Source organism: Tenrec ecaudatus, chromosome X, assembly GCF_050624435.1.
Source record: "Tenrec ecaudatus isolate mTenEca1 chromosome X, mTenEca1.hap1, whole genome shotgun sequence".
NCBI lineage: Eukaryota > Metazoa > Chordata > Mammalia > Afrosoricida > Tenrecidae > Tenrec > Tenrec ecaudatus.
In genome coordinates, this window is record NC_134548.1 from 127,765,679 (window position 1) to 127,793,042 (window position 27,364).

A 27,364-nucleotide genomic window follows, 5' to 3' on the forward strand; every position below is an offset into this window, starting at 1 on the left:
ATAAGCACATGGAAAATCTGGATTCACTCTTGAGGCGCCATGAAATTGTACTTGCGATTGTTACCTTCAGGAGGTGAGATGCACTTTTTCTCCCCTTTCAAAGTTTTCTCACTTTCATTGGTGCCACACTGGGATATGACGTGCAGACAAATGTCTTCATTCAGGGGCACTTCTTCCAAACGACGAGAGTCTAAAGTAATTTTCTAAGTTAAGGAAATAAAAACGGCATTATTGTATCAACTACACAGAAATACACTTAAATAATAAGCAATTAGCATACCCAATATATGTGTCTGTTTAAAGGGAAGTCTCAAACGGTACACTCACTGCCATCGAGTCAATTCTGGCTCATGACAACACTACAGGCTATAGAGTAGAACTGCCTCTGCAGGTTTCCAAGTTTGTACCACTTTACGGGAGTAGAAAGCCTTGTCTTTCCCCCAAGGAGTGACTGGTGTTTTTCAACTGCTGACCTTCTGGATAGCAGCAACTAATTCTCAACCAGGGGTGATTTTGCCCTCCCTCAGTGGAGACATTTGGGGGTGGGGGAAGGGTTGCTACGGCCATCTAGTGGATGCCATAAAACATCCTACAATGCATAGGATAGAGATAAAAAATTAATCTCCTTCATTTTTATTTATTTCCCCCCAAATAGTTTTATTGGCATATAATTGACATATATAATTCAATAGTTCAATCATCAAGAAGAGTTGTACAATCATCACCACAAGCAATAGTCGAACATTTTCTTCATTCTTATACTCATAGTTATTAGCTCCTCATTTCCCCTAACTTCTCCTGCCTTACCCCCCCAGAAACCATGAATCCAGTCACTGTCTCTGTAGATTTACCTATCCTGGATGTCATAGACAGAAAAACATACAACAAAAAACTATTAATAATAACAAAGCAAAACAGATACAAACCTCAATAGAAAAAAAGCAGAAAATATTAAAAACTAGAGCAAATTTAAATGGGTCATAAGGAAGATCAAATAAGGGGCTAAATTTTAGGCTAAGCATATCTACAACAATTTGCTTTCCAATGCATTCTGTATGTTAGCATGCCTTCACTTTTAAATGCACATACATCATCTTAACATATCAACTGTATAAAATTAATTTCGCAAGAAGTACAATATGACTTACCAAAGTTCAATTCCAGCATATATGGTGTGCCATCACCATCAAGATACAAGGATTACTGGAAGAATCCAGTCATTGTGGCTACATCTAGGGTCGTGGTTCTCAACCTTCCTAATGCCGTAACCCTTTAATATAGTTCCTCATGTTGTGGTGACCCCCAACTATAAAATTATTTTTGTTGCTACTTCATACTGTAATTTTGCTACTGTTATGAATCGGGCGACCCATGTGGAAGGGTCATTCGACCCCCAAAGGGGTTGTGAACCATAGGTTGAGAACTGCAGATCTAGGGAAAGGGAAGTCCCTGGGAAGTGCAGATAGCTCACATGCTGTCCTGCTAACCAAAACGTTGGAGGTTCCAGTCTACCCTAAGACTCTTTAAAAGAAAGGCGTACTTCCAAAGAATTATCTATTGCAAACTACAGAACACAGTTTTACTTTGACATACATGGGTTTGCTGAGTCAGAATTGAATCCATGGCAACTGGTTTATTTTTCTAGGGAGATGGGGTTAGGAGAGGACTTGAGAGAAAACGAGAATTATTTCTTCGAACACTTGTTTGTGTACAGATTGAACTATTTCGTAGTCATGCGTAGAAAATTTAAAGGTACCCATAGATGCTACTCATCTGTCAGTTTGGTGTCTGGGGTAGCTTGCATCTTGCTGTGGTGCTGGAAGCTGTGTATTTCAAACACCAGCAGGATCACCACAGGTGTCAGAGGAGCTTCCAGAGTATGAAAAAGCACGAGATTGTCCACTTTAGAGGGACTAGCCACTGAAAACTGCAAAAGGAGTAGCTTAACATTGTCAGAGATAGTGCCAGAAGATGAGCCATTCAAGTTGGAAGGCACTCAAAATATGACTGAAGACGAGCTACTGTCTCAAAGTACAGTTGACCTTAATGACATGGATAGAAGTAAAGCTTTCAGGACTTTTTCATTGGGATATAACTCAAAATGGGAGGAGACAGCCGAAAATAGCTATTGATAGTCACAATTGAGAGGTGTCACAACTGAAATGTAACACATAAAAAGTAGTCTCCTAAGAATCAGTGAGTTGAAATGGACTGGTTTGAATTAGATAATCGTAGGGCCTACTATGCCGTCAAATAACAAAAACACGAGGAATGGTATCACATTCATCATGAAGACGAACATTTTGAGGTCATCTTGAAGTATAATATCTAAAAATCTATAAATAACACCATTGAACATAAACATTATTTGAATTTATGTTCCAAACACCAAAGCCAGTGAAACAGAAATTGAACAATTTTGCCAACTTCTTCCAACTAAAATTGATAAAACATACAAAGAGATACATTGATAATTATTGGTGATTGATTATAAAAGTTGAAAAAAAGGAACAATCACTAGTTGGAAAAATAGAGCCTCAGCGATAGAAACAATGCTGGAGATGATATGATAGAATATTGCAAGACTCTTCCTCACAAATATCTTTTTTCAACAGCTTAAACACTTACTAAATATGAATTGGAATTGACTCAATGGCAGTGGATATATATGGAATACACAGAAATCAAATTTACTATCAATGTGGAGAGATGGAGAAGTTCAATAACAAGGACAGGTAACAACTATGTAACAAATCAACTGTTCATTTGAAAGTTTAGGTTGGAGCTAAACAAAGTTAAAATATGTCCACAAAAGGCAAAACATGGGTTGAGGCTGGGGTGGGGGAGTCGGCCGCTTCAAAAAAAAAAACAAAAGGCAAAACATGATGTTACACAAATTCAACCTGAATTTAGAGACCATATCAAAACCAGTTTTGTAAAATAAAAAAATAACCAGATTTGATACCCGATGACAGAAGACCAAATGAGGGTCCGAGATGACATCAAGAACATTATACACAAAGAGATCTAATGGACATTAAAATGACTAGAGAAAAAAAGATCGAAGTGGATGTCAGAAGAGATCCTGGAAGCTCTAGAGGACAAGTGGAGTATTTATAAGTCAATGTCCAAAGACCTGGAGTCAGAAAAGAAAAATACACCCCCAGGCTGAAAGAACTAAGAAAAAATTTAAGCCTCAAATTACAATATTGAAGGGTTCTATGGGAAAAATATTGAACGATGTGAGAAATGTCAAAAGAAGATGGATAGAATACAGAGTCACTGTACCAACAAGAACTCGTGGCTCTACCATTTCAGGTGATAGGTAGCATATGAGCAAGAACCCATGATGCTCAGTTCACGCTACACTGAGCGCATTAGCCAAAAACAAGTCTCTAGTAATTGATGACCTACCAATGGAAATGTTCTAAGAAGCTGATGAAGCACTGGAAGCATTCACTCATCTATGCGGGGACATTTGGAAGACAGCTACTTGAACAACCAACTGGAACAGACTCATATCTGTGTCCATTCCAACGAAAAGGAAACCTAACTGAATGTGGAAATTATCTAATAGCATCATTCATATTACATGCAATTAAATTTTGCTGAAGATAATTCAAAACAGTTGCAGCAGTACAGGGAGCTGGCAAAATTTCAAGGCAGATTCAGAAGAGGATATAGAACGAGGGATATCATTGCTGGTGTCCGATGGATCACGGCAGAAAACAGCGAATACCAGTAAGATGCTTGCATGCGCTTTATTCACTACGTAAAGGCAAGCAACTACTTGTGTCATACCAAACTAGGGGTCACATTGAGAAGAATGGGACGTACAAAACACTTCTTAGTGCTCATGCAGAATGTGTGCATGCACCGCCACAATGCAATCATTCCAAAAGAATGAGGAGATACTGCAAGGTGTAAAATCAGAAAAGCTCTGTTTACGGGTAGCATCCTTTCACCATATTTATCCAAGTAATTTGAGAACATGAAGAACATGGCATCAGGATTGGAGGAAAGCTTATTAACAACCTGTGACGTACAGATGACATCACTTTGCTTGCTGGATGTGAGGAGGACTTGAAGCACTTGCTGATGAAGATCAAGGATTATAGCTTTCAGTATGGATTATGACTCGATGTGAAGAAAATCACACATCTTCAAACTGGATCAATAGAGAGCATCATAATAAACAGAGCACAGAGTGAAGGTGCTTGGATCCCCAATCAATGTTTATGGAAGCATCAGTCCAGAAACCCCGCAACATACTGCAACAGGCAAATCTGCTACAGTAGCCTTCTTTATAGGGTTAAAGCAAAGATATCACCTTGAGGACTAAGGTGCTCCTGACACAAAACCCACTGCCATTGATTCAATTTTGACTCACAGTAACCCTGTAGGACAGGGAAGATCTGATCTTGTGGGTTGCCGAGACAACAAATCTTGACAGCAGACAGCCTCATCTTTCTCCAGCAGATTGCCTGGTGGGTTCAAATTGCTGCCATCGAGGAGCTAGCATCGCCTACCCCAAGCCATGGCATTTACTCATCACCTCATAAGCCTGCAAAAGCTGGGCAAAGAATAAGAACGACCACAGAAGAACCAGTGTCTATGAGTTGTGGTGTTGGTGATTATTGAAAGTACCATGGGCTTACAGAAGAACAAGCAAATGTCTTGGAAGACTTATCGTGGTTTCGAACTGGCCACCTTGCACGTTACCCAATACACCACCAGTGCTGTGAAAAGGACATAACCAAAAAACTCTCTGCCTTCGAGTTGATGCCAACTCAGAGCAAGCCTATAGGACAGGGTAGAACTGCCCATCCAGTGAGTTTTTGAGACTGTAATTGTGGTTTTTTTTCTTTTTTACATTTTATTAGGGGCTCATACCACTCTTATCACTATCCATACATATACACACATCAATTGCATAAAGCACATCCATACATTCTTTGCCCTAATCACTCTCAAAGTGTAATTGTGTTTACAGGAGTAGAAAGCCTCCTCTTTCTCCCAAGAGTGGCTGGCATGTTTGAACCTGCTGATCTTGTGGTTAACAGGCCAATCTGTGGCCTCTATGTTACCAGGGCTCCTGAAAAGTAGATAAGCTGTATATAAACATAGAAAACCAACTTAGATGCAGCATACAGATGTAGATCACAAATCTGATTAGTATGGCTTAGAATAATGAGATCTATGGACTCTGGGAAATTAACATTTCCTAAAGAGGATAGATTGGGAATGATTAAGAATGGAGCCGTGCAGTATTCCTCCTCCATGACTGGGTAGGGCTATGCAAATTCGAGTTGGTTTTTGCCCACCAATAGCATTGGACAGCTTGCTAATAAGCGAAATAAGCTACATGGTACCTACCGGAGGTGGGATCCTGTAAATAGGGTATCTGGGACTCAACAATGAGGATTGGTCACTTTTGCCATTAGGTTTTCTTTTCTTTTTTTTTTTTTAAAGCATTTCAGACGTGTCAACGGGGGGGGTCTCCCTGTCATCAAGAAAGAACTAGGAGTGAGGCGCAACCTTTGGCCTCCCAGATCTCTGTGCTGAGCCTCCGCAAGCCAGAAGACAGAGAACTGGGATGACAGAGAATGGCAGTCACAGAAGGAGCAGCACCCAAAGCACCAGACACAGTGGGGAGCTTCCTTGCCCAGAAAAGGGACAGGAAAAAGCAGAGTGGCTTAGGGAAGAAGAATTCCTGGCAGAGTTGGGTGCCTTCAGGGTATTTTTCTGGAGCGCTGGGCAGTACTACGAGGACACTCCACTTCACCTGTAGCCTCAGCTCAAAGATGCTCAGCTCTAGCTCTGTGTCTGTCAGCAAGCCTAGTGCTCCAGAAAAATATCCTGAAGGCACCCAACTCTGCCAGGAATTCCTGATCCTAACTTTTAACTGGTTGCTTCCCTAATAACCCCAATCTATTTTTCCTTCTCTACAGAACCTAGCCTAAAACATACCATCATTGGGAGTATGGTCTGGGTTCAGCATGGCGAGTGCAATAAATTACCAAACTCAGCATAAAGTAGAAAGTCCCTTGAGAGAAACTGTTGATGTCAGAATTGGTAAAGGAGATTGAAGGGTGGAGGCACGTCTGACCCGCTGCCTCAGAGAAATCGGCCTTAGGCTGCTATTGAGTTGGATCTCTCTTTCCTCTTGCGAAGTCAAAAGAGGTCAGCGAGTGCCCCTGTGCCATTTTTACAAGCTGCTTTCAATCAGCGCTCTAAGGAGCGCACTTCCTGTTTTGCAGTGGTTTCGGACTCGAGTTGGCGGGCCTTTGCTCTTACATACGTGCCGATGGCCACGAAGAGGACAGTGTGTCATCATTACTGATATGTACTACCCCAAGGGGTTCTTTTGGCCATTTCACATACCTGCCGCCAGCTGAGCACAGGCTAAGCAGAAAGCACCCGCAAAGGGGAGGGATGACACGGTGGCTACAATTGGCTCAAACATAAGAACAATCGTGGGGATGGCTCAGGACCAGGTGGTGGATTTCTTCTATTGCAAATCTGGTCACTATGAGTCAGAACCAGCTCGGCGGCACGGAGGAACAACAACAACAACAACATTAACTTGATAGGTGTAAAGTACAAACTCAGGCTACCACAGCTCACCAAGTCAAGCCGATGTCTATCAGAGAAGGAAGTAAGTTTATCCCACTAGATCTTACAGAGGTATTGTGTTGGCTGCCACCCGACTTCTGACTTCAGTGAATCATTCACTGGTCGCTGCTGTGGATGTGCACATTACGCTCCACCCCTTGGAACTCTAACCCCATTTGAAAATGTATCAAAAACTAAGGTCAGAGTCCTGAATTGATCCCTCCTCATCACGCTGTCACAGCCAATGTTCATTTGGCTGGAGCATACCTTTCGGGATTCCTTGCTATGTAGCAAAGGGAGTCTCTGCTTCGGATGGTGCCTCTCTAGCTGTGTGGACACAGCAACCAGAAACCAAAAACTGAATTAGCGGCTATCAGGGTGGCCCTAGAAGACAGTCAAACTGCCCCACAGGGCTTCCAAAGCCTTACCCTTTAAAGGAGCCCTCAAGAAACGGCTGCTGACCTTTACCGTGGACACAGCAAGAGTCTACATTTACCCAATGGGGCATATTTAACTTGTATTGATGAAAAAGATCTAAAATCTAGTGCCAGACTTATCTTTTTGTGTTTGTCGGAGAAGTATTAGATAGTACTAAAACGTGGTGGAGGGTAACCAATCTTTTGACTATATTTTTATCTATGAATCCTGGCCCCTCACCTGGATGATTTTCTAGTCTTCAGGCTGAAAATGACTTCCAAAGTTTACCTCATTTAGCAACATGTTATGTTTGGATGTTCACAGACTCTCCTTTCAAATATAGACTACCATAAATGCCATTGCTTCAAGGATATATATACCTGGTTTTTTGTTTTTGTTTTCTGAATGATGTTATGATGTGTCCAAACAACAACAACAAACTCACTGCCATCCAGTCTATTCTGACTCATAGTGAGCCTACAGGACAGGGTAGAACTATCCCCTGTGAGTTTCTGAGTCTGTAACTGTTTACAGAAGTAGAAAGCCCTGTCTTTCTGCCGAGGATTGGCTAGTGATCTTGAACTGAGGACCTTTTAAATCATAACCCAAAGGCCATTAAAAACAAAAGCAAACCCCACTTCCATCGAGTTGATTCTGGCTCAGAGACTCTAGAGCAGTGGTTCCTAACCTTCCTCATGTCGCAACCCTTTCATACAGTTCCTCATGTTGTGGTGACCCCGCCCCCAACAGTAACATTATTTTGGTTGCTACCTCATAACTGTCATTTTGCTACTGTTATGAATTGGGCAACCCCTATAAAAGGGTCATTAGTCCCCCAAAGGGGTCGCAACCCACAGTTGAGAACCACTGCCCTACAAGGCTAGAGAAAATCTTTTTACAAGGGCAGACAGCCTCATCTTTCTCCCTCGAAACAACTGGTGGGTTTGAAGAGCCAACCTGGTGGTTAGCAATCCTAAGCCTAACCGACAGCACCTCAAGGCTCCTGGAGGACATGGGAAGGGGAAAAAAATCACCTTGGGTGCTCATTCTCAAGATTGTCAACTTCAAAGGTCCAGAGAGAAACTCTCCCATGATCAAACGAAGGGAATCAGTATTGATCAGAATTGTAAGGTTGATTGCCATCAACACTGTCAAATGGCTGGAATGAACAAACGAGTGGGTCTTAGGCAGCAATCGCCCTATATATGCTCTCCATCCGCTGTCTTCTAAAAATATGTAGGAAACAAGATTAAGTCATGATATGAGGTTAACCCATAAATGTTGACAAGTGGACCTTTTAAATCTAGAAAACGGTGACTTCAAGCCACTTGAGCTGAGGATCGTAATAATGAAAGGTAACAATTCCTGAGCACTGACTGTGGGCCGGGAACTCCAGAAACACCATCTGCTTGAACGCACATACCACTTGTGAGAAGTAAGTAGCATTATTACCCCCACCCCACCCTGTGCACCAAGAAGGAAAAGTCTTTGTGACAAGAGGTATGTTTTGACTTGCCCAAAAGTCACTAGTTCAAAGGAAGATGAACCAAAATTTCAAACACAATTCTAAATCCTAAATCTTCTGTGTGAGAGCTTAAAATCATAGGCACTTGGTGTGTGTGAACAGAACCTCTTTCCTAATAGTTCCTTTAGTCGTGATGCTGACCTCAAAATACAACCTTAAACAGACAGCCCTTCCTCTGAGGTCTTGCAGGCGCAGGATCTCAGAGTTAATTCCAGAGGGTATTGCCACTATGGTCAAGCAGTGACACTTTACACCTGAAGGGTCTTGATGAGCAATTATATAAGTATATATGGCGAAAGAATGGTAGATCAGGTGAACAGCAGAATAGACAGTCACGATCCCTCAATCAATTCCCAGACCTGAGTCAGTTTACAGACCCACAACCCCTTGAATGAGGGGGAGGCCGGGTCCCTTTGAAGGAGGACACTGCTACATCACCGAAGCTCTATATTGTTAGTCCTTCTTCTAGCCTTTCCCAAAGGGACCTGCGGCCTTTCACAAGAGTGAAATAATCAAACTTTTCGGGGATTACTGGACACTGGCTCAGAACTGACACTATTTCCAGGAGACCCAAAGTGTTTCGAAGGCCTACCAATCAGAGTGGGGGCTTATGGAGGTCAAGTTATTAATGGAGTTTTAGCTCAAGTACGTCTCACTGTGGGTCCAGTGGGCCCCCAGACCCATCCTGTGGTTATTTCCCCAGTTCCAGAATGCATCATTGGAGTAGACATACTTAGTAACTGGCAGAACCCACATATTGGATCCCTAAAATGTGGAATAGGGGCTATCATGGTAGGAAAGGCCAAGTGGACACCATTAGAATTGCCATTACCTAGGAAAATAGTAAACCAAAAGCAGTACCGCATTCCTGGAGGGACTGCAGAGATCAGTGCCACCATTAAAGACTTGAAAGATGCAGGGGTGGTGATTCCTACTAGCAATCTGGTTTTGTCTCTCTAGAGAACCCTGTGTAACACATTATCGAGCAATCTTCTAAAGGAACTTCCAGAAACAGATACAAATGAGAAAGCAATTTTACTAACAAGTTAACAGAAAAACCATACTATAATAAAGCTTTAGCCATTCATGTAAGCCCACTTATGTGATGGCCTCCTGACCCTGCCCCATCCCTGCTACCGGGCAGCCTACCTTTCTCGTACCATTGTCTTTTAGCCAATTATGATTTGTTAACTTTAAGTTCTTGCTCTGACTACACAAAAATGTGACCACGAGGTGTCGAAGGGATCAGGTATCAGGCATCAAAGAAGAAAAAGTCCTACCATTGTGAATGAGGGGGTGTGCGGAGTGGAGCCCCAAAGCCCATCTGTACGCAACTGCATATCCCCTTACAGAAGGGTCGTGTGAAGGAGACTAGCCAGTCAGGGTGGAGTGTAGCAACGATGAAGCATACAACTTTCCTTTGGTTCTTTAATGCTTCCTCCGCACCTACTATCATGATCCTAATTCTATCTTACAAGTCCGGCTAGACCAGAGGATGTACACTGGTACAGATATGAACTGGAAACACAGGGAATCCAGGACAGATGAACCCCTCAGGCCAGTGGTGAGAGTGGCGATACTGGCAGGGTGGAGGGTAGCTCGGGTAGAAAGGGGGAACCGATCACAAGGACCTATATATAACCCCCACCTCGGGGGACGGAGAACATAAAAGTGGGTGAAGGGAGATAGTGGTCAGATTTAGGTACAGAAAGAATTTTAAAATTATCAATGGTTCATGAGTGTGGGAGTGTAGGGAAGGAGGGGGGAAAGAGAGCTAATACCAAGGGCTCAAGCAGAAAGAAAATGTTCAGAACATGATGGCAACGTATGTACAAATATGCTTGATGCAATTGATGTATGGATTGTTATAAAAGCTGTAAGAGCCCCGCTTGAAGGTGAACAAGCGGCCATCTAGCTCAGAAGCAAAAAAGCCCACATGGAAGAAGCACACCGGCCAGTGCGATCACGAGGTGCCAAGGTACCAGGTATAAGGCATCATGCAAAAAAAAAAAAAAAGGATATAAGTGTGTGTATGTATGTGTGTATATGTATATGTATACATGTATATGTATCTATATACCATATTAAATGAAGGGGGAAGTGCAGAGTGGAGACCCAAGGCCCAAGTGTCGGCCAATGGAGATCCCCTCATAGAGGGGTTTAGGAGAGGAGATGGGTTAATTAGGGTGCGAGGTAGTACCAATGAAGAACACAGCTTTCCCCCAGATCCTGGATGCTTCCTCCCCCCAACTACCATGATCCGAATTCTACCTTGCAGGGCTGGATAGGACAGAGGCTGTACACTGGTACATATGAGGGCTGGAGGTACAGGGAATCCAGGGTGGATGATACCTTCAGGACCAAAGATGTGAGGGACGATGCTGGGAGAGTGGAGGGTGAGTGGGTTGGAAAGGGGGAACTGATTACAAGGATCCACATGTGACCTCTTCCCTGGGAGAGGGACAGCAGAGAAGGGGGGAAGGGAGACTCCGGATAGGGCAAGATATGACAAAATAACAAGGTATAAATTACCAAGGGCACATGAGGGAGGGGGGAAAGGGGAGGGAGGGGAAAAAAAGAGGACCTGATGCAAGGGGCTTAAGTGGAGAGCAAATGCCTTGAGAATGATTGGGGCAGGGAATGTATGGATGTGCTTTATACAATTGATGTATGTATATGTATGGATTATGATAAGAGTTGTATGAGTCCCTAATAAAATGTAAAAAAATTAAAGAGGAGAAAAAATGATTAGGGCAAAGACTGTACAGATGTGCTTTATACAATTGATGTATGTATATGTATGAACTGTGATAAGAATTGTATGAGCCCCAATAAATTGTTAAAAAAAAAAACAACTTAAGTTTTCCTCACTTTCCAATGGAGCGACCATTTTCCTCAGTGAATATGGACATCGCCTGGTCCAGGTCATCTCTACGCCTCAGTGAACCGCTGCTGCTTTGACTCTAAGCCAGTGGTTCTGAACCTTCCTAATGCTGCGAGCGACCCTTTAATACAGTTCCTCATGTGGTGGTGACCTCCAATCATAAAATTACTTTCGTTGCTTCTTCATAACTGTCATTTTGCTACTGTTATGAATCTGGCAACCCCTGTGAAAGGGTCATTTGACCACCAAAGGGGTGATGACCCACAGGTTAAGAACCGCTGCTCTAAGCAGATTCTGTGAAAGTGTTTGATGGCATTACTTTCAATAAGTAGGCTGATCAATTTGCCTCATTTCTGTGCTAGAATATCAACACGTCTACCTACATAGTCACTAAGACTTGGAATTAACTCGGTAGCAGTGATTTGTTTGTTATTCTTTTGTTTTGATCCTACTATAAAAGGGGCCTATTAGCAAAGAGGTCACATCTCCTCATGGTTGTCATTAGATATATATTTAAAACCCTTTGGCCGTGCGTTGGGAGCCGTGCATTGGGAGAAAGATGTGGCCGTCTGACTTTTGCAATGATTAACAGCTGTGGAAACTTTGTGTGGGGCAGCTCTGAGATCATCAGGAGTTGGAATCATGACTCGAGTTTGGTGCTTTGTTTTATGGTATTTACACACAGGAGCACTGGTCTTGAATTTCTCAAGGCTAAACTATCAACACTTGCCACCAAGCACGTGAAAAGCAGAACTCGACCAGTCTCCCTCCTGGGCGTACTGCAAGCTCCTGCTTTCAGAGGCCGTCGTATAAGATATAAATATGACGGGCCTTCAAACAAGTTTGTGGGAAAATGACAGTATCTTTTCACTTCTCTTTGGCCACAAACTTTCTGAAGACCCTCTTGTACTTTTGAGATACTTTAATTCTTGATCCATAACCCATACACATGAATTCAGGGGAAAGCATTCATTAACAGGAACACATTAACACCTCAGCAGGAAAGGGCATGAAAAGCAGATTGGCAGCCTTCCCTCAAGAGCAACAGCCTACTGAATTCAAGCTCTTTTATTTTGATGTGATTAGCGTTACACTTTATGCTCGAAGAGGACCTAGTTCTCCCAACTCTTGGCCTCCGAAGTGATTTAAGAGCTCATGAATCCAAAATACTGTCACTAAAAGCAGCTTCTCATGATGGGGCCTCAAAACCCTGAGCCTAATTCTCAGAACCCCCACCCAAATAAAAAGTCCACCCCGATCATACTCCACCCCCCACATTATTACACCACACAGCTGTGGGCAGATGATCGGATAAGTGATAAATGGTCTACCCCAGAGGACACAGTACAACTACCCCTTTCGAGTTTCAGAGGCTGTAAATCTTCACGGGAGCAGAAAGCCTCATCTTTCTCTCTTGGGATGGCTGGTGGAGTCGAACTGCTGACCTTGTGGTTAGCAGCTCAATATATAACTCACTATACCACCTGGGTTCCTTCAGGAGCTATAAACCAATAAGGATCAAGAACAATTTTCAATGAATAAGAACCTGAAATTATCCAATTTTGTTAGATGGATTGGCTGACTAGAAAAGTTTTAAAAAGTTCCCTTCATTTTTCCTCAAGCGTTACATCAACTTTTTAACCCCGCCTGTTACCAACATCTTATTTTGTTTATCTTCCATATGGCTATTTACTTTTGTATCACATCCACCAAAACCAAACTCACTGCCACCTAGTTGATTCTGGCTCATAGTGACCCTATAGGAGAGAGTAGAACTGTCCCTGTGAATTTTGAGCCTGCAAATCTTTCTGGTAAAAGAAAGTCTCATCTTTCTCCCATGGAGTAGCTGATGGTTTCCAAACGCTGACCTTGCACTTAGCAGCTCAGGGAGTAACCCTCATGCACATCTCTTTGCACATGTGATTAGCAAGATAAATGTGAACATTCTCTGCGTAACTCAAACTGTTTGATACAAATGACAAAGCTACAAGTGTCAACACATGCTCATTCCATAGCTATTAAGTGGTCGGAGCCCTTGTGGCAGTGGTTACATGCTTCACAGTGGTTAAAGAGCAAGAGGTTGAAAGTTTAAATCCATCAACTGCTCTGCAGAAGTCAGCCCTGTGTGAGACTTGCTCTCATGAAAACTCAAGACCCACTGCCATCAAGTCGATGCCAATTCATTGTAACCCTATAAGGTAGACCTGCCCCCTGTGAGTTTCTGAGACTGTTCACATTACAGGAATAGAAAGCCCCATCTTTCTCCCACGGAGCGCCTGGATCGCAGCCCTATGAATAACCACTATGTCACCAGGGCTCCTACTAGGCGCTATGGCAAAATGTGGTGAAGAAAGCAGATGGTGCCCGGCTACTAAAAGAAAATGAGTCTAAGGTCTTAAAAGCTTTCTTAGGATTATGTCAAGGGGAGGTTGGGCGGAAAGGGGGATCTAAGGAGCACAAGAATGAAGAAAATGTTCGAAAATTGGTTGTGGTGATGGTTCCGCAACTCTTTTTACAATATTGAAACCACAGAATTGTATGCAGTGTGACTTATTATGTCAATAAAACGGCTAAAATTGAAATCAAACCACTGTTGTCTGGCCTGTTGTTTGGGATTCCAAAGGAGTAATCTTAATAAGTTTGCTCAAAGCACACAGAACCATCACAGGGGCTTTTTAGGAACAAGTTTGAAGAAAATGGAAAACTGCAGTCATGAGGGGAAATGTCAGGAACGTTATGCTGAGCGATTTTCCCCATCACTATTACCCTGCTCATTCATCAAGGGTGGCAATGGTTGTCCTGTGAATTTCATTGGGGACCCTTCTCCCTTCCATCCTGTGGCCCTGATCTCGCACCCTCAGACTTCTTTTTTGCTCCCCAAACACCAAACACTTAAAAAGAATGCAATTTGAGACATTCAAAGACAAGCACTGCCATTGTGACGTGGCGTGAAGAATACAGAATTCTTTGGGGAAGGGTTAGAGAGATGGGAACACTGCCTTTGGAAACAGGTAGGCCTACATGGAGGGTATGTGGCGATTCTGAAACGCTGTAAAATAAAAACTTCTATGATGTTGTATCAATAGTTTTTAACTTAATTTCATAACATAGTTATTTACTGAATGCTTAATAAAGATACCTGATATATCAGAGAAACGTCGATTCTATTTAATTACCCAAAATGAACAAATATTTTTACATGTTGGATTCGACTTGTCAACAACTGATTCAGTAATACACACACACACACACACACAAGCTAAAAAGTGAGCACACAACAAACTGAAATCCCCACTCTGAAGTCCAAGTTAACATTTGGCTTGGGCTTATCTCTAATTCATAGCAATCACTTTAGCTCATCAATGCTTTATGTTCCAGAACACTTACCTTATCCTGGTGGTTGCCAAAATAGCTATAATACCATAGACTACAGTTCGGCCTCACTCCTTCGGGAGAATTCCAGGTCCATATTATGGTACAGAGGTTTTCAACAGAAACACTCAAATTGGTCACAGGAGGCAGAATTTCTGTTTAAATCAAGCATAAGAAATGAATATTATCAACATCAGCCAGTGTTTTTATTGGCTCATTTAAGTTAGTCCCCCGAGTCCTGGATGCCAAGAATAACAATAGCCAACATTTCTTGAACCAGGAACCATTCTAATGGATCTATCTATCTAGCCATATATAGATATATATGAATCCATTTAATCCTCACAAGCCTATGAGGTGGGGGCTGTGATTAGCCCCACCTTACATATGAGGCAACTGAGGCACGGGAAGGTTACGTCACTTGCCACAAATCCCATGGTTAGTAAATGGCAGAGCTGGGATTCAAACTCAGAAAATGGTGGCTCCCAAGTCATACTCTTAAATAATTGTATTATGTGAACACAAACAAAAGATCATTAAAGTATAAAGACTGCATGATACCACATATATGAAAAATCTAGAGGAGAGTTCATGTCGTTGTGGGGTACCAGCAAGTCGCATCCAACCCATAGTGAACCCTTGTAACAGGGTAGAACTGCCCCGAAGGGTTAGCTTAAGTGTTTGTGCCACCGAGGCAAGTGCAGACAAGAGAGCCTACATATTAGCTTATCTTGCTCAATGGAAATACTTCCATCTCTGCCATTCTATCAGTGTAAGAAACGTATCTTTACTCATATTTGCTAATGTAACCTAGTCATTATTTTTATAGCTTTTCCAAAGAAGTACCAAGAAAAAGATCTGTCAGTCTCTGTTGATCCCCTGAGGACTGACACTAGGCAGCTGGAATTGTAGCTTTGACTAATCTGAAGAGGGAAGTGAAAGAGGAGAAACTGGGCTTTAAAATTGACACTTCATTGGAGAAGTTCATCACCACCTCCACCGAACATTAGATACCCTGGTGCTTGAGTCCCCAGTGCTAAATCATGGGTAGGAGTTTTCATGTGCCTGCCAAATATAGGGAAATAAATAGGGAGAGGGAGAAGAATGAGACACGTCCTTTCATTTCCTGAGAACATTTCCCAAGATAAGGACTATCAAATCATTCTCCAGAGAGGTTTGCAAAAGTTAGGGGCAAATACCGTTATATGCACAATCCTGCAAAAGTGGAGATCTATGAGTAGATGCTGCAAGAGACAGACATGCAGGCTGAATGGGAGGGAGTTAGGAGTACATCCATGAATACGCATATACATCATGTTTGGAAGAGGATATTTATAGATGTGTATTTATTTTTCCTGCAAACATATCCATGATTGTGGTGGAGCACACAGGGGACAAAGTAAGGAAAACTCCTTAGACATCAACATCTTGAAGGAATGAGTTTCTGGGCTTGGGAGGTCAGGAACATAGTCTCAGAGGACACCAAGGTCAACTGGCGTAACTTAGTTCATACAGATGATGTTCTACATCCCGCTTTAGTGAGAAACGACTAGGGTCTTAAAAGCTCATGAGCAGCCATCTACAAGGCAACTACTGATCTCTCCCCAACCAGAAGAAAAAGGAATGAAGAAAATAAAAAATGTTAAAAATGCATGGAAATTATTAGTCCCGAGAACTACTGGACCACAGGAACTTCAGCCTCCATGACCCTCATACCAAGAAAACGCTTTGGTGCCTGCTCTGAAAGGGATCATATTAGAAGGTCCTGGACCGTGTGGGAGAAAATTGTGAGACAGGACTCAAAGTCATAAAAAGAGATTGAGCTGAGTGGTTGGATAGAGACTGCTGAGACATCCCCACCCCCCCACCCCCCACCCCAGGCAAACTTCAGATGTGTAACTAAACTCATCCCCCAGTGTTAGAATAAGGGCATAATACCGGTAGGTACAAAAATGAAGAAAATGACCTAAACTGTACCTCTCTTCTTGATATAATCGAACTATTGTATGATGTGTGGATTATATTCCAATTAACCTGAAGGAGGGAGAGAAAAAAACAGCCAAAGGGCAGCACTTACCCAAGGACAGAGGGTTAGGAAAGGAGGAGATAGGGACAGGAAGCAGGGAAGAAGTGGGATAAGTGATGGTGTGTTGAGGGGATGGCAATGGGAGAGTTGAATCAGAATGTATAAAAATTATTGCATGTAAAACTATGATATGCTCCATAAACCTTCATGCAAAGTACAATAAAGAGTTTTTTTTTAAAAACGGGAAAAAATCATCACCCAGAAACTGGGTGTGGAGTATATGGGAACTTATGTCTTCCCTTTACAACTAAAATTACTATCAAGTCCAGTTTACTGAAATACTTTTAAAAATCATTCCCCAAAGACGATCTAAAAGGGCAAAATTGGTATCGTTGTTACTTAAGAACTTTAATTACTATATTAATGTATCAACTGTTAGTCCGATTTTCTGTGCTAGTGAACACTTGGACGTTAAGGCCTCTTGATCAGCAACATTCATCCTCATTTTAGTTACTTGTACCATTATTATTGAAACAAGAGTTCTATGTGGTATCTCAAAAGCTCAGCCCCACAGGCACTAAGCAATGCCAGTTTGTTTCCCTCACTCTCGGCTTTATGCCCAGCAGAGGAGAAAGGCTAAGCCATCTACTCAGATACGCACAGGGGCGGTTCTACTCTGTCCTATAGGGTCGCCAGGAGTCAGCATTGACTCGATGGCAGTGAGTTTAGACATGGCAGCTACTTGGTCCACTTGCCTACACTGCTGCAGTGTGCCTCAAGAGCATTTCAAGTCATGGGGACTCCACGTGACAGTAAAACTGCCCTGTTAGGAATTTCATCCCCCAAATGTGTTGTAAATCCTAATCTGCATGCCTGTGAGTTTAACCCCAATTTGGAAGGGGATGCCATTGTTTTGTTAATAAGATCACCCAGGAGCAGAATCTCTGAGAGAGGTGGACCTTCCTCTTGAGCTGAAAGAGGGAGGGACAGAGAGAAAGATAAACTTCCTCTAGTGCCAGCATCCTGAATTTGGACCCATAGCCTCCTAAACTGGAAGAACATAAATTTCTGAGTGTGGTGAGCCAGCCACTTGTGTTAATTCTGTTAGAGCAGTTCTCGTCAGCTAAGACATGCTCCAGGGAGTTTTCTAGGCTGTAACCTGGACTGAGTAGACCGCCACCTCTTTCTCCTGTGGAATGGCTGGTAGAGTCCATCTGCCGACTTTTCAGTTAACAGCCAAGCGCTCAACCACTGTGCCAGTAGGGACTCCTTCCAAGTGCTACCAAGAACTTTTTCCAAGCTGGACCCAGTGGCCAATGTGGGATGCAGCAGCGCAGGGCAGAAGGAAAGCTTTGTGGAATCAGGAGCTTCCAATCAGGCTGCATTAAAACCCAGCTAGAGCCAAGGTCCTGGTGGTGTAACTGCTAAGCACACAGCTGCTAAGCGAAGGTCCGCTGGATCTGGTCAGCAGCTCGGCGCGGGAAAAGCTCTGGTGGTGAGCTCCCACCAAAACGACGGCCTTTGAAACCCCATGGGGCAGTTCTGCTCTGCCATGCGGGGTTGCTGGGTCAGAATCCACCCGACGGCACAAAACAATCATCGCTTTGTCCTAGAACATGTATTTGCTCTATTTCCAGTCTCTCATGCTCGTCTACTAGTTTCCATCTCTTTGGACGTATCCTTCCCATTAGCTCTTCCAACTGGTTTATACTTTAGACCACTTCAGGTAACTGACTGAAGGAGCCCTGATAGTATTTGGGGCTGGGCCCTGGGATGCTTGGCCCTAAGGCTGGAGGTCCAACCCCACCAGCTCCTCCAGAGGAGTAAGATAAAGCTCTCTGCTCCCATAGAGACTGGGTCTCAGAAACCCTATACCGGGTCACTAAGAATCAGAACCAACTCAATGGCAATGGTTTCTTTTGGGGGGTGGGGGGAGGTATCTGCTATCTCTTGTTTACCTAATGGTTCCTTCCATTTCTCTTGACAAATTTCTCCATTTTATACTCAAAAAGAAACACACACACACGCAGAAATTTCAAATACAGTTCCCAAATGTCCATATGCATACATATATGTATGTATTATAGGAATACATGTGAATTATATGTGTGTGTGTGTGCACGCGCGCATGCACGCACATGCAGTGCTATTGCTAGGTGCTGTCACATCGGTTCTAACTCATAGTAACCCTATACTCAACAGAAGGAAACATGGCCCGGTCCTGTATGCCATGTGCCCTCACAACGGTTCTGTCTCAGCCCATTGTCGCAGCCACGGTGTCAAACTTTCTCATTTAATTGCTGCCTCTTTTCTGCCGACTCTCTCCTTTACTGGACTGCTCTCTCCTGAAAACATGTCCGAAGTATGTGAGAGAAGTCTCGCCGCCCTTGCCTCTTACGAAGCATTCTGGCTGTACGTGGTCCAAGATAGGGTGCTTTCTTCTTCTGGCAGCCGATGGGACTTTCAATGCCGTTTGCCAACACCACAGTTCAAATACACCAATTGTTCTGTGATCTTCCTTGTTAGTTTTGTACCAGCACCGAAGCAAATGAAGATCAGACAGCTTGGGTCAGGCGCAGCTGCGTCTTCAATGTAACGTTCCCCGTTCTTCAGCACGTTCACGAGCTCTTGTGCAGCAGATTTGCCCAATGCAATATGCCATTTGCTTTCTGGCTTCCATGATTTCTTCTGCTTCCAAGAGTGTTGATGCTGGTGAAATCCTGGACAACTTCAATCTTTTCTCCACATATCATGCTGGTGTCTAGCGGTCCAGTTGTGTGGATTTTTGTTTTCTTTACACTGAGTTGCAATTCCTACTGAAGGTCTTTGATCTTCATTAGCAAGTGCATCAAGTCCTCCTCGTGGTCAGCAAGCTAGGTTATGTCATCTGCTCCTCATCGCAGGTTGCTAATGAGGCTTCCTCCAATCCTGATGTGCAACTGCATCTAGTTCAGCTTCTCAGACTATTTGCTCAGCATATAAATTCAGTATGCTGAGATGATACAACCCTGATGCATATCTTTCCTGCTTCTAAAACACTAGTTCTGTTCAAAAGACTGCCTGTTGGTCAGTGTGCAGGTTCCTCATGAGCACAATAAGGTGTTCTGGAATTCCCGTTCGTTGCAATGGTATCTGTAGTTTTTTTACGATGTGCAATGAGATAGACTGGCACAGTGCCTCCAACGATGGGCTCAAGCATAGGAACAATCTTGAGGCTGGCACAGGACTGAGCAGTGTTCTGTTCTGTTGTGCACAGGGTCACTAAGAGCTGGAACCGACTCAATGGAACCTAACAACTACCCACGCACATGCACACCCACAGAGTCGAGTGCCTTTGTATCGTTAAAACACATGTTCAGCTGAAGCAGAAAAACTGCTTCTGGGGTGGTATGGGGCAAAAGCCTGGCTGGATAAATAAGATATAAATGAGGGAACTTCAGAAAGTTCATGGACACATGGAATTAAAAGATAAGGAGTGGCAGTGGTAATGGAATCTTTCCACAAAAATTTCAAAGCCCCCTCGTACATAATAAATCAGGTGTGAAGAGCCCTGGTGATGTAGTGGTAACACATTGGGCTGTGAACCACGTGGTCGGCAGTTCAAAACCACCAGGAGCTCCATGAGAGAAAGACTGGGCTTTCTACTACTGTAAATAGTTTCAGTCATGGAATCCCCCAGGGGGGGTCGCTCTGAGTCAGCATTGAGTCAATGGCAGTGAGTGGGCACTTCTTGTAAAGGTCTCTAAGGCCCCCTCATATGTAAGTCATGTAATTTTGGTATACTGTAGTGATAGGCGCCCTTCTGGTCTAGTAGGCTGTACATTAGACTGCTAACCGCAAGGACAGCAGTTCGATACCACTAGCTACTGTGAGGGAGAAAGATGAGGCTTCCTATTTCCATAAAGCATTACAGTCTCAGAAACCCACAGGGACAGTTCTACCCTGTCCTTTAGGGTCACTCTGAGTCGGAATGGACATGAGGGAAGTGGGCGTAGTGATCAAAAAAACACAACTCTAGAACCAGAGAGCCTAAATACCTGTCAGCTCTGCTATGACCGGCTGGCAAGTTACTCAACCTTCCGATGCCTCCGTGCCCGCATCTATAATATGAGCACAGCAGCAGTCACGTACTTCACATGGTGACTTGGCGGCGACAATGATTAAATGAGTTCATACAAGTGTTCAGAACAATGCCCAGCGCAGAGTACGTGCTGTTTATTTACGTTAGTGATTTGCTGGCTTTCTTAATGCGTTCGAAATCATTGCCTCCGTTTTGTATGAAATTGGTTATGTATATGCCCATGGCCTTTCAGGTAAAACGTGTTCACTCTGCCTGACCAAAGCTTTCCTTGGAAACGCGACTTCAACTTTTTCTTAGGGCTTGGTCACTGATTCCAGAAAGAGGAGTGGAAAGAACCAAGAACCCAAGGAGCCCCAGCTCCCGACTCAACCTCAAACCCCAGGTGAAGCTTTAGTTTCCTGTGGCAGGACATCCTGCTCATGTAGAACTTAAGGCAATTTATATCCTTTCAAATAATAAGGCAGGTTACTTCATGTCGAGCTTCTGATCTCTCCTGTCTAACCACAGGAATTGGCAGACGCATGCACATTCTGGGAAAAGTTAAGGAAATCACAAGAGTCATGTATGAGTCATCCAGCCTTTCCCTCAGCCATCAATTCCTATCTGCTGTGTTTGCCCTTACAACATCTAGCTTCATCGCCAATCATACCAGTGGGAGGCAGTCAGACTCTAGGAAGCCACAGGAGACTGCACAGAACCTTCAGCTCAAGAGTTCTCAGGAGTTTCCCACCACAGTGACCACCTTCCCAGCCCCACCCAAGGAAGTCTCCCAACTCACTTCCCCAGGGCCATCCTTTTCCTCACTCCCTCACATTGTTCCCCAGTCGGCAGCTTCAAAGGCCAAGGAAATCCTCTTGCCTGGATTGATTTGGCAAACACATCCCCCTCCTGCCAAGCTGGACTCTTTTCTGACCACGAAGGGGAGCTCTCCCCCTGCTTAAAGGGCTTGGCTCTGACCTTCCATCTCGCCACCCCTCCCCTGAAGAATTGTGGGCTCTTCAAGGGGCACCACATCAGGCCAGCAGTTTGGGCATCCCCCGGAGACACAAATCACGTACCCTCAATGTTCTTTTGAGTGTGGGGAACAAAATGAAGTCTGAAGGGTAAAGATCGGGCCTATACGGTGATTTGGGTAAAGATCAGGCCTATACGGTGATTTAGGAAAGACTGTCCAATGAAATTCTCGTAGGACAGCCCTTGTTAACCTTCAAGACACAGCAGGTGCATTGTCACTGGGGGGGGGGGAAGTCCTGGCTTTTCTCTTTCTCATCAATGTCGCGTTCTATTATCTTAAAATGTCTTCATAAGCCCCTGCGATTGTCCTGTGTTTGTGTTTTTTGAGAAAATCCATCTATCAAGATGACCCCTTGGGGGTTCCCCAAGTCACCATAACCTTTGAGCTGAACTCTTGGCATTGAATTGAACTGACCCAGGAGATGATCCCCTCAGAAGCCACTGTTTGCATTGGATTATTTTTGGGGGGGAGGGAGCACCCTATCGAGACTCACTCACTGCCATTAAGTCGATGCCGATGCATAGCGACAATAAAGGACAAGGTAGAACTGGCCCCTGCAGTCTGTCTTTCTCCGGAAGAGCAGCGGACTAGTGGTTTCAGGCTGCTGGCCTGGTGGATCATAGCCTAATGTGTCACAACTATGCCACCAGCGCTCCTGTGCTAACGAGAGCCAGGCACGTGTATTATTGGGAGAACTCCTCTGCAGCCCTCCACGGAGCACAGAGACATGGTCAAAGGTGCTTTGGAATAAAGTCCTACATGTAAAAACTAGAGCCCAGTAGCAATTTTTTTGACATACTTGTATTTAATCTTTGGACTACACAGGGCAATACTTAGGAAGCAAATCTGCAATAGATGAACATTTGCTTCTTAACAAATATCCTACCTGAACATACTTTCCGGGAACCCATGCAGTCCTATCCTGGGAGAGCGCCCTCCCTTCCCCAGGCAATGAACATAGCAGGTAGGGGCATGGCTGCTCTGTTGGGAGCCAGGTCCGACCACTTGACCAGCTCTGGAACGCTAGCAGGCAAGGGTCTTAGCCTCCCCGTGACTCAGCTTCCTCCTATACAAAATAGGACAAACACTATCACCTACTGCATAGGCTGCCTGGAGGGATGAAATGAAATAATACCAGTAAAGCACTTCGAACACTGCCCAGCCCAGAGTAAACACTGTATAAATGCTATTTGCTATCAAAATAGTCCACAGCTTGGGCTATTGAGCAGATTTGACTAAATAAACTAAGCTGGTAGTCGAATTATGTTTCTCAACACTCCTACAAGATTACGGTTGGAAGAGACCTTAGTAATCCTGGACTTCAACCTCATGGCAAGCAGAGCAAAGTGTGGCGCTGGGAGGGGAAATGACTAGCCCAGGAAATGCCGGGAAATGCCGGAATCCTTCTCCCTCAAGTCTCCTCATGCAAGTCTAACAATACTTCCATTGGGGAGGTGGGGTGGAGGTGGGGTGGAGGTGGGGACAACGTCTGGGTTCTATGTTACCAAGCTACCATCAAACTGCCTTGACAAAACTAACAAAGTCGTGACAAAACTAACAAAGTCATGACAAAACTAACAAAGTCATGACAAAACTAACAAAGTCATGACAAAACTAACAAAGTCGGCAGTTACTAGTGTTGTCTACAAGGCCAACTGTTGCTTCAGGTGTGTGTAGGAGGAAGGCTCGTGGGAGGGAGGCTGCCGGAGTGGCAAGGTGATGATCCTGGAAGCCTGGAAACACTAGTAGGTGGTTCAACGCTGTCCTAGAGGGCCACTCCCACCAAACCAAAAGCTCCTCTTTTTTCCCTCCCTCTCACCTCCTTCCATCTTGGAGAACCCCCTGATAAATTATAAATTATTACTTTCATATCTTACACATCCGCTGTCTCCCTTCACCCACATTTCTATTGGTCGTTGGGGGGGAGGGATTATACGTCGATCATTGCGTATCTCCCATCTCCCCTACCCTCATGGTATCTATCGCTCGTGGTCCAGTCTTATTGTTTTGTCTCAAGGAGAAGCTGGTAGTTTCAAACAGCTGCCTTTGCAGTTAGCAGTCCAGTTCGTAACCACTGTACCAGCAGAAGTCAGAACTGACTGGACAGCACTTAGCAACAGCAAATCCCTGGGCGTGGCAAACAGTTAAGAGCTTGGAGGAAAGGCTGATGGTTCAAACCTGCCTACAGGAGCCTTAGAAGATACACCTGGTGAGGTTTCTGAAAAGTCACAAGCCTGCTCCACATGAAGCAGTTCAACTCGGCACACACAGAGTCACCGTCCCCGTGTGGTTATGGGGATCAGAGTTCCTCAAGGGAACCGGAAGCGCCTTGCAGAACAGGATTATATTGTATTTTCTAAACTTCTAAGTGAAGTCTCTGGACCCTGACTCAGAACGAAACAAGGCAAACACCTGGAGTATTATTGCCTAGCTCTGGGGGCATCATGGGTTCCTAATTGGGCTAACCAGGTCAGCATTTCAAACCCACTAGTTGCCCTGCAGAAAAAAGTTGAGGCAGTCTGCTCTCATAAAAATGTACAGCCTGGGAAACCCACAGGGCCAGGGCCAGTTGTATTCTGTCCTATAGGCCCCTATGAGTCTGAATTGACTCAACGTATCGAATTTGGTTATATTTGGTTATCAAATCTCAACCCTCCCTCTGATCTCACCTTTTCTAAGAGGTCTTCCCACCCTATGCTATTTGAAATGGCAAATCTCTAATCTGCTTTAAATTCCTCGTAGTACTTAGCAGCCCCCTTGCACACCTGATACATTACTCTCCCACCTTTCTCGATAAGGACACCACACTCACTACTGTGGAGTCACGGGCTTCTGACACGGTAGCAGCAGAAGAAAGCCTCAGCCTTCTCCTGCTGACTCTGCCAATAGTATATAAATTCTTCCAGGGCAGACACAGACTTGATCTGTTTTGTACACTGCCGTATCCTTATTCTTTCTCCCTCTCCTCTCTCCCCTCTCCTCTTTCTCTCTCTCTCCCCTCTCCCCTTCTCTCTCTCTCTTCCTCAATCAAGAGATTTCCTAATCAACATTTTAAACTTGGTTTTCAAAACACCACGCTAATGAAAACGCAATTAGCACATTTTTGTTTGTGTGTTTGTGCCGAGGCACTAAGAAGAACTGTAAGATTAGGAGCTGCTTGGTGGTTCAACCCCACCTACACCTCTGCGGAAGAAAAGACCAGGCAATCTGCTCCGGGAAAGACTACAGCCTTGGAAGCCTGGCGGAGCCGTGGGGTGTCATCTCAGGTTTCTCTCAGTTGGAATCCACCAGAAGGCGCACAACACATGCCAACGGCTGTCCATGCGGAAGTTATTAGCCCCCAATCCTTTCACAGCCACTCTGCTGGGTTGATTCAAGAAACGTTGCCACATCGCCGGGCCCTCTCGACTGTTTTTGCAACATTTCTGGAGAGGTAAGATTCTTCCGAAAGAAAGTTTCTTAAAGAAAGTTGCGGCAAACTCCCGGATGTTGCTCCGGGTTTTGTGCCCGGATTTCTAGGGCTAGTGGAACCCTTGCCCCCTTAGATCCTTCATCTCCAACTCCCAACCACAAAGGGTCAACCTTGGGAGAGCTTGGGCTCCTCCTTCCCTAGGCGACATTACTAGGGTTGAGACCTGTGGCCCTCTGCGACTCCATGAGCAGGTTTCTGTCTCCTCTGCCCCAGCCTCCACTCTTCCTCTTGGCACAAGGGAAGTGCGCCCACCACTTGGCCGCCACCTCTGCGCCTGCGACCAGGAAAGCACCGCCACCCTGGCGCCCCTGACTTGGGAGCAGGGTGCCAGCGCGGGGTCCCCGTGAACCAGGCGCGGGAGGCTGTGGGCACCCATAGCTGGTCGTCTCCAGTATGGCTCCGCGCTCAGCGCCCACCCTGTGGAGGCCTCGGCCCCCGCCGCGCCCTCATCGGCCTCTGCGCCGCGCCGCGCCCCGCCACCGCCAGGCTCGGCCAGTCGGCCGCCGCGCGCCCCGATCCCGGGGCGCACACTCACCATTGGGCGCCGCGCCCCCGCCGGCGCACAGCAGCAGCGCCCACAGCCCGCAGAGCCCCGCTGGTCGCTCCATGCGCCCCTCGCCTCAGCGCCCGGCCGGGCTGGAGCCTCGGCTGGCAGGCTCCGCCCCTCGCTCCCGCTCCCACTTCCCGGCGCCCGGGAGGCGGCGGCGGGGGTGTGTGTGTGGGGGGCGGTGCAGACGGGAACCGCCCCGCCCCCCGCCCCAGGTAACTGAGCTGGCACGTAGAGGGCGGGGCGCGCGCCTCAGAAAATACCTGGCCTGCTGCTCCGCTCCCCCTCCCCCAACCCCCTCTCCACAATCTACCCTCCTATTCTAGGGGTACTTCCTCCACCGCTTCCCAGTCCTGCCTGCTGGTGTCCTCCTGCGTCCCCGCCCTCTGCGCCCTGGAGCCAGCGCGCAGGCTTCGCCAATGGGTTCAAAACTTGTACCTCAGAGGGGCCAAGGACTGGGCCCAGATGGGCACCAGAGCCAGGCCCATCCACAGGCCAGAGCCTTGGTCCGGTAAGTCTGGAGACAGGATCCCTCTGAGCCCTAAATCTTAGACACCAGCAGTAGCCCTGACTGGGTTTGGTGACCAGAGAAGGATGGACTTGGCATATTGGAAATGTGATAAAGACCTGGGTACTAACTCCAAAAGTCAGGGGTTCTAAGCCACCAGCTGCTCAACGGGCAGAAGATGAGGCTGAAAGCTCCTGTAAAGAAACCCTATGTGGGATCACTCTAAATCAGAATCAGCGCAATGACTGTGGGTAATGGAGGGAAGGGGGGCGGGGGGAGTTGATTCCAACCATGAAGGACAGGACGGCACTGTAGTACATGAAGTTTGGAAAGCACACGACCAGATTTCTGTGCTTTGTTTGTTTGTTTGTTTTCATGGACGTGTACAGAGAGGAGGGAAAGTGAGCCGGGAGGAGACACAGGAATTCAGGAGTGGCTGCCCCTGACGGACAAGGAAGGAACCCCAAGTGGCACAGTGCTGCTCACTGAAAGGTGGGGGGAAATATGGGAAGATTTGCAACTGTTGGAACCCTAAAGAGACAGTTCTGCTCTGCCTTTTCCACGAGTCAAAATAAACTTGAAAGCAGTAGGTTTGGTGTGTGCCTGCCCCTGCTCCTCCCCCTCCCCCCCTTCCCCCCCCCCCCCCCCCGTGTTGTTTTTCATTTGTTCCTTTGTTGTTGATATGCTGGGTCAGACTTGGGATGGAGGAAGACAGGAGCTCCACAGTCCTTTCCTCTTGATGTTGTGAGGAGCTAAACACACTTAGTGGTATGAGATAAGACAGTGGTATGAAATAATGTCCTGGAGGTCAGAGTTCTCAATTGGTTCTCATTGGACTGAAATCAGTGATTCCTTCTGGGAGGTTCTAGAGTAGAATGTTTCCTTGCTTGTACCAGCTTCTG

General features: G+C 45.2%; 1 protein-coding gene and 1 long non-coding RNA gene across 3 annotated transcripts in view; one reads left to right on the forward strand and one right to left on the reverse strand.

Moving 5' to 3' along the window:
- Window positions 1-26,100, reverse strand: part of IL13RA1 (interleukin 13 receptor subunit alpha 1) — an 82,789-nt gene extending 56,689 nt beyond the window's left edge. For both annotated transcript variants that reach the window (XM_075538161.1, XM_075538160.1), the window contains exons 1-3: window positions 25,943-26,100; window positions 14,829-14,968; window positions 65-203 (exon numbers count right to left, since the gene is read on the reverse strand). In XM_075538161.1, the coding sequence (XP_075394276.1) occupies window positions 65-203; window positions 14,829-14,968; window positions 25,943-26,015 (352 nt within the window). In that variant the 5' untranslated portion in view covers window positions 26,016-26,100. The remainder of the gene's footprint in view (window positions 1-64; window positions 204-14,828; window positions 14,969-25,942) is intronic.
- Window positions 24,947-27,068, forward strand: LOC142433046 (uncharacterized). Its single transcript, XR_012781068.1, has 3 exons — window positions 24,947-25,368; window positions 26,281-26,465; window positions 26,852-27,068. It is a non-coding gene; the product is annotated as an uncharacterized LOC142433046 (long non-coding RNA).
- Window positions 27,069-27,364: the final 296 nt, after the last annotated feature.